This window comes from Nerophis lumbriciformis, linkage group LG20, assembly GCF_033978685.3.
Source record: "Nerophis lumbriciformis linkage group LG20, RoL_Nlum_v2.1, whole genome shotgun sequence".
Classification (NCBI taxonomy): Eukaryota; Metazoa; Chordata; class Actinopteri; order Syngnathiformes; family Syngnathidae; genus Nerophis; species Nerophis lumbriciformis.
The window spans coordinates 11,319,543-11,332,828 of record NC_084567.2 but is presented as its reverse complement, the minus strand read 5'-3'; the positions used below and the strand labels follow the sequence as shown (position 1 = coordinate 11,332,828).

General features: G+C 40.9%; 1 protein-coding gene across 1 annotated transcript in view; it reads right to left on the bottom strand.

The window, feature by feature from the left end:
- LOC133619413 (phospholipid-transporting ATPase ID-like) overlaps positions 1-13,286 on the bottom strand; it is a 111,089-nt gene that overhangs the window by 69,303 nt on the left and 28,500 nt on the right. The window contains exons 2-3 of the mRNA XM_061980417.1: positions 1,288-1,381; positions 1,165-1,223 (exon numbers count right to left, since the gene is read on the bottom strand). Coding sequence (XP_061836401.1) covers positions 1,165-1,223; positions 1,288-1,330 — 102 coding nt within the window. The 5' untranslated portion in view covers positions 1,331-1,381. The remainder of the gene's footprint in view (positions 1-1,164; positions 1,224-1,287; positions 1,382-13,286) is intronic.

Here is a 13,286-nt window from a genome sequence, read left to right as displayed (position 1 = left end):
TCTACGAGCTATCGTCACGTCCGTTTTCATCTACTCTAACATCGTTCAGACCCAGTCACAAGATATGTGCGGCTTTGTGTACGCACACGCGAGTGAATGCAACGCATACTTCATCAACAGCGATACAGGTTACACTGAGGGTGCCAGTATAAAAAACTTTAACACTGTTAAAAATATACGCCACACTGTGAATCCCCAACAAACAAGAACAAACACATTTCGGGAGAACATCCGCACCGTAACACAACATAAACACAACAGAACAAATACCCAGAATCCTTTGCAGCACTAACTCTTCCGGGGCGCTACAAAATACACCCCCGCTACCACCAAACTCCCCCCCCCCCCCCCCCCCCCCCCACACACACACCTTGTAGCGTCTATTGACTATTATTTTTCACCTAGTGAAAAATAGTAGTCAAAGATCCTGCAAAACGGTAGTCAAAGATTCTCTACATGATAGGAGTACTTTAGAGTTAGCACATACTGTAACAAAAATCCAGTCAAAGATCCTCTATATGCAAGGAGTAGTCTGCTGTTAGGACGTCCTGCAAAATTGTAGTCAAAGATTATCTATATGACAGGAGTATTTTACAGTTAGCACATACTGTAAAAAAAATCCTGTCAAAGATCCTCTATATGACAGGACTCGTCTGTTTTTAGGACATCCTCCAAAATGGTAGTCAAAGATCCTCTATATAACAGGAGTGTTCCGCTTTTAGCACCTAGTGAAAAATAATAGTCAAAGATCCTGTTGGGACTGCCTGCAAAACGGTAGTCAAAGATTCTCTACATGATAGGAGTACTTTACAGTTAGCACATACTGTAACAAAAATCCAGTCAAAGATCCTCTATATGCCAGGAGTAGTCTGCTGTTAGGACGTCCTGCAAAATTGTAGTCAAAGATTATCTATATGACAGGAGTATTTTACAGTTAGCAAATACTGTAAAAAAATCCTGTCAAAGATCCTCTATATGACAGGACTCGTCTGTTTTTAGGACATCCTCCAAAATGGTAGTCAAAGATCATCTATATAACTGGGGTATTTTACCGTTAGAACCAACTGAAAACAACATTGTTATTATATATTCTAATGCCAATATGAATGTTGTTTATTAGCCATATTGTACTGAGCAGCCAGGACAAAGATTGTTTCCACTCACTGCATATTTAAAGGAGATGTTGTACTCTCGGTCGTTGGCCCTGAGCTTCCTCTCCAGCTCTGACATCAAAGAAAAACATTAGTCAAATATGATCATCTTTGGGTAAATATGTCAGTATCTTACCGGGCTCTTTCTTCCTGACACAATCCAGGCCGAAGAACGACATCTTCTCTTCCTCTTTCTATCCGTCCTTCATCATAAACATCTTCTTCTCCGTCTGTGGAGAAGCATCACATTTAAATCATCGTCGCTTCAAATGAGGATTTGACGCATTTGAATATGCGACTTTTTTTTAACAAAAATGAAAATACCACTTAAAAATAGAGGAAAATATGACTTCACTCCGAAAAGATCAATCATTTTGTTCTTTTGTCGATATTTTTCTTGAAATCTGCATTTGTTTAAAAATGTTTATCTTACGGAACGTCTCAAAAACAACAGTTTTTGTTTCTCCAAAATGTACATCTTATCTCCTTTTGATAATATACTGCGTTTTTTAATGTAATAAGATGCTATTCTTCTATTACCTAGGAATATATTATTTGTCTTCTCTAAATCATTCATTATTGCCAAAAAACATTTTGTCAAAAAAAAAAAAAAAAAAAAAAAAAAAATATATATATATATATATATATATATATATATATATATATTCATTTATTTTTAAGAAAATATACAACATCCTGTCGAATTCTTTTTTAATTCCCCCCAAAAACATAATTTTACTGCATATTCTCGACATTTTGACTTTAAAAAAATATATATAACATTTTTCTCAGTGATATAGTATTTTTCTTTTCTAAATCATTCCTTATTGCCAAACAAATATATTTTTCTCGAAAATATCTGGCTTTTTTTGTTTTAGAAAAAACACGGCATCTTATCTTTCCCAAATTATATTATTTTACCGCATGTTAAAATACTAATTATTTCCTAATGAGATACAATAACTTATTGACATTACACAACATTTTGACTTAAATAAATATATGTATAAGATTTTTCTCAGTAGTATATTATTTTTCCTCTTTAAATCATTCCTTATTTTGAAAAAACCTAATCTATTTTCCCTCTAAAATATTTTCCTTTTTCTAGAAAATATAAATTGTATCTGAATTATATTTTTAAAAATCCAAAAATATATTATTTTTTACTCCATGTTAAAATACTACCTATTTCTTAATGAGTTACAATATATTCTCTACATTATGCAAAATGTTGACCTTAAAAATACAGATACAATTTTGCTCAGTACCTAATATTTTTCTTCTCATAAGTTTTCACATTCAATATTGTTCCTCAAATTTACTTTCAAATTTACTTTTCATTTTCCCCATGACACAACAGTACTATTTTTTCTTCATAAGATACAGTACATGTTCTTCTATAAATTGTGCAATATTTTTTTCAAATGATTTTTTCCAAAACAACTAAACAGCATTTTTTCTCCAATAAAATAAATATTTTTAAAGATATATTATATAAACAAACAACATACAAAACACATCATTTATTTAAAAAATAATAACAAATAAAAAAATAAAAAATATATATATACATTAGGTCAGGAAAAAACACAGAGGCTATTTCATCCCTACAATACTTTTTCAAGGTTTCCCTGCTCTTCAAGGGATTCCCCTGAAGTGTTGTCCCCTGAAGAGCAGGGAAACCTGCGAAACAGGCTTGTAGGGATTGAGCACTGTATAACGGATAAACCACAGACACCTTGACTATATATACAGCACAGGCCAAAAGTTTGGACACACCTCATTCAATGCGTTTTCTTTATTGTCATGACTATTTACATTGTAGATTGTCACTGAAGGCATCAAAACTATGAATGAACACATGTGGAGTTGTGTACTTAACAAAAAAATGTGAATAAACTGAAAACATGTTTTATATTCTAGTTTTTTCAACATAGCCACCCTTTGCTCTGATTACTGCTTTGCACACTCTTGGCATTCTCTCCATGAGTTTTAAGATGTAGTCATCTGAAATGGTTTTCACTTCACAGGTGTCAAAGTTCAGTGACAATCTACAATGTAAATAGTCATGAAAATAAGGAAAATGCATTGAAATGAGAAGGTATATATATATATATATATATATATATATATATATATATATATATATATATATATATATATATATATCAGTGACGTGCAGTCACTAGAGGCAGGTGAGGCGGGGCCTCACCTGCCATCATGTAAAGAAAAAAAATGTAAAAAGAATTTTTTTTAATTAAATTGTTAAATGTATCTAGTGATTATACTATAAAGTTATTTTCCATTTAACTTCACCAGTTTTAGATTATTTTTATTTAAAATCGCTGAATTTTCACATTTGCCGTTCAAATACTGAGAAGAGATGGTGCGGTGAACAGCAAAAGACGCACTGGCTGAGGCTCGCCTCCTGCACCCCCGCTGTAGATTGCAAGCCCTGACGAGAGTGTTATATCAACTAAAGCCCACACTTAAACTTTCCACGTGCAAGATTGAATCTATTTAAAAAAGTAATTTCATAAGAAGCCAAAAAGTGCAAAAACAATAATGTTCGTGTTGGAGGAGTTGTGAATGACTGCAGGGCCACAACATTCACAACTCCTCCAACACGAACATTATTGTTTTTGCACTTTTTGGCTTCTTATTAAATAACTTTTGTAACCTATTTTTATGGGCTTTCCTCTTTGTGATGTTAAGTTCCTGTTATGTGCTGTTATACAGTATATGCCTTGAGCTCTTATTTTGAAGGCGCTAAGAGCGGAAGTGATGACACGTTGGAGTGGAGCGGAAGTTTTTGAAAGAAGGTAAATAAAGTGGTCCTCGTGTAAACTGGAGCCTCCGTGTTTGTTATTTTGTAGTTTCATACAGTATAGGCGACATTTATAAACCCTCGGTTACACTTTTTTAAATAGATTAAATCTTGCACGTGGAAAGTTTAAGTGAGGGCTTTAGTTGATATAACACTCTCGTCAGGTGGTGCATTAATCCAGCACAACAGCGGCTCATGGACTTCATTTATAAGTAAAGGTAAGACCATAATAAAGTTTTTTTTAATTAAATGTGCTTTTTTGTGTGCTACAGTTTGTATGTGTAAAGTTAAAGTTAAGTTAAAGTAGCAATGATTGTCACACACACACTAGGTGTAATGAAATTTGTCCTCTGCATTTGACCCATCCCCTTGATCACCCCCTGGGAGGTGAGGGGAGCAGTGGGCAGCAGCGGCGCGGCGCCCGGGAATAATTTTTGGTGATTTAATAACCCCCAATTCCAACTCTTGATGCTGAGTGCCAAGCAGGGAAGAATGCTGGTATGAGCTTTTAAACATAACCTGTTAACTGCTGCCAATCAAATGGTGAATAAGATACTCTTATATATATATATATATATATATATATATATATATATATATATATATATATATATATATATATATATATATATATATATATTTATTTTTTTTTATTTTTTTTTTTTTCCCCACATGCATATTTTTTTCCCTCAAAAATCTTAAAAATTTGTCAAAATATGCAGCTTTTTCCACAAATATAGACGTCTTTATTCCTTTAAGTTTTCACACTTGACGCTCTCATGTATTTGTTTGCGTTTAGTGTGGCTCCGCTACGCCTGGGTAGTGAAAGGAGGTGGAGAATGTACAGTACGAGGACGATTCAGAGTGTGTGTGAGCGTGTGAAGTGTGTTAGCGCACGAGAATGTGCTGAGCAAACATTTACTTGGAATGTTATTAAAAAAAAAAAGCCTGCAAGGAGCGAGGAGGAAGTCAAGCGTTGCGAGTTCCGAGTTTGTCGTATGATCATTAACTCAGCTCGACGACCTCCGACCCCCTAAACGGAGAACAACTTCTGGAGAAAGTCTCATCCATTTCCACTTCCTGTCGGCGGCCTACTAAGAGTCTTACGTACGTTTACGTGTTTCCTCTTCTTTACAGGGCGGCGTGACTCAGCGAAGAGGAGATGACGTGCACCTAAAGGGCGCCAACATGACGAGCTCCACAGTCCACAATCCGAGCCTGGATCAGCTATAGAGCTAAATATGATGGTGACATCATGATGCATTCAAGGACCTGCCCAATAATCACGACAATAACAAATGTGTGCGATGTGAAGCTTTCGAGACAGGAGTTGTTTTTTAGGGGCGTTGGTTGCCTCCATGAAGTCAGCGTTGGAGCTATAAATATCCACCACATGTGTTAGTGCAGGATTGTTAACGGAAATTCCACACAACACACACACACACGTGTGGACACATGGGCCAGACGCTGTGTTTAGGTCCTTGTCTTTGTGTGTTCAATATTACAGACAGGTCGTAAATCTTAAACGAACAGTGGTCTGATGATTAAAGTGAGCTGACACACTTTGGTGACAGCACAACGTCTGACAGGAAGCTCACATTTAAACTACACCACGCCGTCATGAAGGCGGGGACTTTCCTACTAAACAAAGCCAAAATTGCTATTTTTAAGCCCCCACTGCAAAAACTTGAATCTAAGATATTCTTTGTGACAGGAGAGCTGTCAACAGGGGTGTCAAACTCAAGTACAGAGTGGGCCAAAATTTAAAACTGAACAAAGCCGCGGGCCAAGGTTGAACAAATGAACCTTTTAAGAGGGACCCAAACAAGTTTTGCATTGAATATTGAACAAGCAAGGCTCATATAACTTTATAGTGACATGCAAAATCCAGTTTCAAATAATAATAATTAAAAAATATATCAAATACAATTTAAATAAAAATTGAATGCCTCTTTACTACCGTATTTGCAGCCTTCTGAGGTAAATATCAACATTAACTTTTTCCACAGGCTAATAAATTAGAAAATAAAATAACAATGAATAAACCAACCATTCAGGACTTTAAACAGTTTGCAACACACTGATCTAATCTGACGTGCCTAAGCCAGATACCTGCCATCTTTTCTTGGATGCTAGTTCATTAATGTCGGGGCTCAGGCTTTGAGCTGAGGCAACCTTCATTATCGAACACAGGTGTTCATCAGTCATTATATCTCGTAGTCCACCCGGACCACAGTCTTGGGGGCGTGCCTTAAAGGCACTGCCTTTAACGTCCTCTACAAGCTGTCGTAACGTCCGCTTTTCATCCATTCTAAAGTGAAGTGAAGTGAAATACATTTATATAGCGCTTTTTCTCAAGTGACTCAAAGCGCTTTACATTGTGAAACCCAATATCTAAGTTACATTTAAACCAAGTTTAAATGTAACAGGGTTGGAGGAGATCTTGCCCCAAGTGGAGGAGTTTAAGTACCTCGGAGTCTTGTTCGCGAGTGAGGGAAGAGTGGATCGTGAGATCGACAGGCGGATCGGTGCAGCGTCTTCAGTAATGCGGACGCTGTATCGATCTGTTGTGGTGAAGAAGGAGCTGAGCCGGAAGGCAAAGCTCTCAATTTACCGGTCGATCTACGTCCCCATCCTCACCTATGGTCATGAGCTTTGGGTTATGACCGAAAGGACAAGATCACGGGTACAAGCGGCCGAAATGAGTTTCCTCCGCCGGGTGGCGGGTCTCTCCCTTAGAGATAGGGTGAGAAGCTCTGCCATCCGGGAGGAGCTCAAAGTAAAGCCGCTGCTCCTCCACATCGAGAGGAGCCAGATGAGGTGGTTCGGGCATCTGGTCAGGATGCTACCCGAATGCCTCCCTAGGGAGGTGTTTAGGGCACGTCCGACCGGTAGGAGGCCGCGGGGAAGACCCAGGACACGTTGGGAAGAGTATGTCTCCCGGCTGGCCTGGGAACGCCTCGGGGTCCCACAGGAAGAGCTGGACGAAGTGGCTGGGGAGAGGGAAGTCTGGGCTTCCCTGCTTAGGCTGCTGCCCCCGCGACCCGACCTCAGATAAGCGGAAGAAGATGGATGGATGGATGGATGGCATTTAAACCAGTGTGGGAGGCACTGGGAGCAGGTGAGTAAAGTGTCTTGCCCAAGGACACAACGGCAGTGACTAGGATGGCGGAAGCGGGGATCGAACCTGCAACCCTCAAGTTGCTGGCACGGCCACTATACCAACCGAGCTATACCAGCCCACCACCTAACAACGTGCCGGCCCAGTCACAAGATATGTGCGGCTTCTGTACGCACACACACACTTGATCAACAGCGATACACGTTACACTGAGGGTGGCCATATAAACAACTTTAACACTGTTAGAAATATATGCCACACTGTGAACCCACACCAAACAAGAATGACAAACACATTTCGGGAGAACATCCGCACCGTAACACAACATAAACACAACAGAACAAATACCCAGAACCTTTTGCAGTACTAACTCTTCCGGGACGCTACAAAATACACTCCCGCTACCAGCAAACCTACACCCCCCCCCAAACACACACACCTTGTAGCTTCCCGGAAGAGTTAGTGTTGCAAAAGATTCTGGGTATTTGTTCTGTTGTGTTTATGTTGTGTTACGGTGCGGATGTTCTCCCGAAATGTGTTTGTCATTCTTGTTTGGTGTGGGTCCACAGTGTGGCGTATATTTCTAACAGTGTTAAAGTTGTTTATACGACCATCCTCAGAGTAACTTGTATCACTGTTGAACAAGTATGCATTGCATTCACTTGTGTGTGCGTGCAGAAGCCGCACATATTATGTGACTGGGCCAGCACTCGTTGGACTGGATGAAAAGCGGACGTGACGATTTTCGGGAGGGGCACTGAAATTTGGGAGTCTCCCGGGAGGGTTGGCAAGTATGAGAATTAACGCTGAATGCGGTGTTACCAAATTACCAAATTTGGCCCGCGGGCCAGAGTTTGACACCTATGCTTTAGAACAAGGGTGTCAAACTCATTTTATCTCAGGAGCCGCATTGGAGAAAAGTCTATTCCCACGTGGGCCCCACTTGTGAAATCATGGCGTAATAACTTAAAAATAAAGACAACTTCAGATTGTTTTCTTTGTCTTACTTTGGCCAAAAATAGAACCAGCACATTTTGAAAATGTACACATTGCAAATAATCCTCTTGGCAAAACACTTTGAGTTAGTTGAAAATTTTGAGGAAAAAAAATTGGTGCGGTTTCCAAAACACCATGAATGTAGACTTTGTCTCAGTGTATTTACAAATCCATTAAACTTTAAGCACTTCCTGTTTAGCGTTCACATGTTGACAGTTCATTAAAGAGGTGTTTGGAAAAGGAACCGGGTGTTTCCTCAAACCGCCGCATCGGTGACATCCGCAACTGCCACAACACATTAATTTATCATCATTCAAATATTGCAATTATGAAATAAACAAAAAAAATGATCAAAATGAACCCATGATAGCCCAATTAAAGGTAACACAACTACAAACGTAACCAATGGTCAATTTAAGCATGAATTAAAATAGAACAAACCACATATGTAAAAACACACCTTTTTACAATGGAGTTCAGGGTGCACATTGCACCGTCAACCAATTACTTGCGCTGCACAGAACTTGCACTAAAACAATGATGGTCATGTTGACTTAAGTCTTTGTATCTTACTGTTTTGTTATTTTATCCCAAGAGTGGATAATGTACAATGAAAGATATTGTGCGTTGCTATTGCATCAGTCTGCCACCATCTGTGTATTTACAAATCCGTTTCCTGTTTAGCATTCTCATGTTGACAGTTCATGAAAGAGGTGTTTGGAAAAGGAACCGGGTGTTTCCTCGAACCGCCGCATTGTTGACATACGCAACTGCCACAACACATTAATTTATCATCATTAAAATATTACAATTAGAATATAAACAAAACAATTATCAAAATGACACCATGGCCGAAATCAAGGTAACATAACTACAAATTTAACCAATGTGAGCATGGTAAATGTAAGCATAAATTAAAATAGAACAAACAACACATGTAAAAACACACATTTTTACAATGGGGTTCAGGGTGCGCATCGCGCCGTCAACCAATTACAAGCACTGCACAGCGCTGCACTCTCACTAAAAAAATGATGGTCATGTTGACTTAAGTCTTTGAATCTTACCGTTTTGTTATTTTTTCCCAAAACACTGCTCAAAGGTCCTCAATATGACAGGAGGGTTTTGATGTTTTTAAGGACCTACTCTAAATTTGCTAGTCAAAGATCCTCTATATTGACATAGGTACTCTGCTGTTTTTAGGAACCTACTGTTAAAAACACTACACAAAGATCCTCAACATGACAGGAGTGTTCTGCTGTTTTTAAGAACCTACTCTAAAATTGCTCGTCAAAGATCCTCGACATGACATTGGTGTTCTGCTGTTTTTAAGAACCTACTTACTTACCATTATATGACTTAAGCAGTTTTTCGGAATCTGCGTAAAATATGTGTTTTTTTAATCTAAATGTGTGGCACAGATTTGCCACATGTAGCACCCTCCTGGAATCGCAGACTTTATGGGGCTTTTAACAACACTCCGCTCGCAAACACCAAAACAAAGATCTAGTTCTTTTAGCTCTTTCCATGTTTGCAGTGAAGTGAAGGTCAGGAGCTAAAGATGTTTACTGAACACGGCATGGCACAAAGCAAAGTGTGCAACATGAGCCCACTTGTCACAGTCACCTGTGACCGGCTGAGGGGGTCGGAGGTCGCACGCATGAATGACTGTCTTGTCCGATTTGTGATCTCCGGTTCCCCCGCTAAACACTGCGTCTATTATCGGACGCCCGGCGCTGGTTTGCAGGAGAAACAGAGACACTTTCCCCCCACCTGAGTGGGTGTTTACATGTTTTATGTGTGTGCTCATATGTGAGTGAGCCTCTTGGCGGTGCAGCGGTTTTTACTTGGTGGAACACAAGCTGTTACATTTTAGACTCGGCTAAAGTTTGGACGCATAATACTGGACGACATCAAAGTACACAACCTGAGCAACCGTTGACTCATTAACGCTGGGTTTGGGGTGATAAGAAACAAAGAAGTTGCACTTTTTGTACTCCCCACTTTTCGTATGATTCGGTTTTTTGGCAAATCCGTCCATCCATCCATCTATCTTCTTCCGCTTATCTGAGATCGGGTGGCAGGGGCAGCAGACTTTCCTCTCCCCAGCCACTTCGTACAGTTCTTCCGGGGGGATCCCGAGGTGCTCCCAGGCCAGCAGGGAGACGTAGTCTTCCCAACGTGTCCTGGGTCTTCCCTGTGGCCTCATACCGGTCGGAAGTGCCCTAAACACCTCCCTAGGGAGGCGTTCGGGTGGCATCCTGACCAGATGCCCGAACCACCTCATCTGGCTCCTCTCCATGTGGAGGAGCAGCGGCTTTTCTTTGAGCTCCTCTCGGATGGCAGAGCTTCTCACCCTATCTCTAAGGGAGAGCCCCGCCATCCGGCGGAGGAAACTAATTTTGGCCGCTTGTACCCGAGATCTTGTCCTTTCGGTCATAACCCAAAGCTCATGTCCATAGGTGAAGATGGTAACGTAGATCGACCAGTAAATTGAGAGCTTTGCCTTCCGGCTCAGCTCCTTTTTCACCACAACGGATCGATACAACGTCCGCATTACTGAAGACGCCACACCGATCCGCCTGTCGATCCCACGATCCACTCTTCCCTCACTCGTGAACAAGACTCCGAGGTACTTGAACTCCTCCACTTGGGGCAGGCTCTCTTCCCCAACCCGGAGATGGCACTCCACCCTTTTCCGGGCGAGAACCATAGACTCGGACTTGGAGGTGCTGATTCTCATCCCAGTCGCTTCACACTCAGCTGCGAACCGATCCAGTGAGAGCTGAAGATCCTGGCCAGATGAAGCCATCAGGAGGACCACATCATCTGCAAAAAGCAGAGACCTAATCCTGCAGCTACCAAACCGGATCCCCTCAACGCCTTGACTGCGCCTAGAAATTCTGTCCATAAAAGTTATGAACAGAATCGGTGACAAAGGGCAGCCTTGGCGGAGTCCAACCCTCACTGGAAACGTGTCCGTCTTACTGCCGGCAATGCGGACCAACTCTGACACTGATCATACAGGGAGCGGACCGCCACAATCAGACAGTCCGATACCCCATACTCTCTGAGCACTCCCCACAGGACTTCCCGAGGGACACGGTCGAATGCCTTCTCCAAGTTCACAAAACACATGTAGACTGGTTGGGCAAACTCCCATGCACCCTCAAGGACCCTGTCGAGAGTATAGAGCTGGTCCACAGTTCACGACCAGAACGAAAACCACACTGTTCCTCCTGAATCCGAGGTTCGACTATCCGGCGTAGCCTCCTCTCCAGTACACCTGAATAGACCTTACCGGGAAGGCTGAGGAGTGTGATCCCACGATAGTTGGAACACACCCTCCGGTTCCCCTTCTTAAAGAGAGGAACCACCACCCCGGTCTGCCAATCAAGAGGCACCGCCCCCGATGTCCACGCGATGTTGCAGAGTCTTGTCAACCAAGACAGCCCCACAGCATCCAGAGCCTTAAGGAACGGGCGGATCTCATCCAAGCCCCGGGGCCTTGCAAATCCAATTTTTGCATATATCGTACATTGAAACTAGCGTATCAATCCGCATAACGGGAGTGCCCAAACAAAGAGTCCCAAACGTTGGTGACTCAGTCGGTCTGTATGCTTTTTTTTTAATTGAATACGACTGCAAAATAACCCACCATAGGGCCATGGAAAGTTGCGAGTGCCAGCATTTTGATAAAATAAACGTTATTGAATTCAATAAAAAAACAGAAACTTTCCTCTTGCCACTAAATAATCTTAAATAAAGGTGTTAATTTAATCATTTCACACATCATTTATATGTACTTCACATTGTGAGTTGCAAAACTAGGGGTGTCCCAATCCGATATTGGTATCGGATATCAGTCCAGTATCAGTAAAAAACTAATATCGGATTATATCTCCGATACAAGCAGTCCAGTAGCTAGCAGCTACACAACAGCTAAGCACACAATAGCACACAAGCTAGACATATGTTATAAGTAAAACATAAAAAGGTTATACTTGTTTAGCACTTTTCTACCTTGCACTTTGACACTATTTCTACATTCACCCATTCACACACTGATGGCGGGAGCTGCCATGCAAGGCGCTAACCACGACCCATCAGGAGCAAGGGTGAAGTGTCTTGCTCAAGGACACAACGGACGTGACTCGGTTGGTAGAAGCTGAGGATCGAACTAGGAACCCCTCAGGTTGCTGACACGGCTACTCTCCCAACCGCGCCACGCCGTCCCCAATTAAGTGTCCTTAATTGAACATAATTGCAGTCTAAAAAATAGGGGTGCTATTTATCCATATCTGAATCGCGATTCTTATTCATTAGCATCCTGAATCGGTACAAGATTTTAAAGAAATTTTACAAAACGTTTTTTAAGCCAGTGTTTTTCAAGTATCTAATTTCACCTATTTGGGGTAAAAAATATTTTTTGCAAACCAGTAATTATAATCTGCAAATGATGTGTTGTTGTTGAGTGTCAGTGCTCGGCAGAGTAACCGTGTAATACTCTTTCATACCAGTAGGTGGCAGCAGGTAGCTAATTGCTTTGTCGTGATCACAATATGCAGACGACAGCGGGAGGCAGTGTGCAGGTAAAAAGGTATCTAATGCTTAAACTGAAAAATAAACAAAAGGTGAGTGCCCCTAAAAAAAGGCATTGAAGCTTAGGGAAGGCTATGCGGAACGAAACTACAACTGAACCTGATCCATGTCGCCACGCCCTCACGTTCCCTAAGATCCTCTTCATCCATCCATCTCACTGTCCCTTTACTTAAATTGTCCACCATGGGTGCCCACATCTTTGGAACTCTTTACCACCAGACCTTCGCAACTTAGATTCAATATCCCTCTTCAAATCAAGACTCAAAACACACCTATTCCTGACTGCCTATTCATTGTAATCATCTTTTCTTCTCTATCTTTGTTGTTGTTGTTTTTTTTATCCAAATTTGATTTTATTGTTGTGATTTTGTACGGTGTCCTTGAGTGCCCAGAAAGGCACCTTATAAATAAAATGTATTATTATTATTATTATAACTGGCGACAAATTGAAGAAAAACAGAATGCTGGACGACAGCAAAGACTTACAGCGTGTGGAGCAAAGATGACGTCCACAGAGTACATCCGTACATGACATGACGATCAACAATGTCCCCACAAAGAAGGATAAAAACAACTGAAATATTCTTGA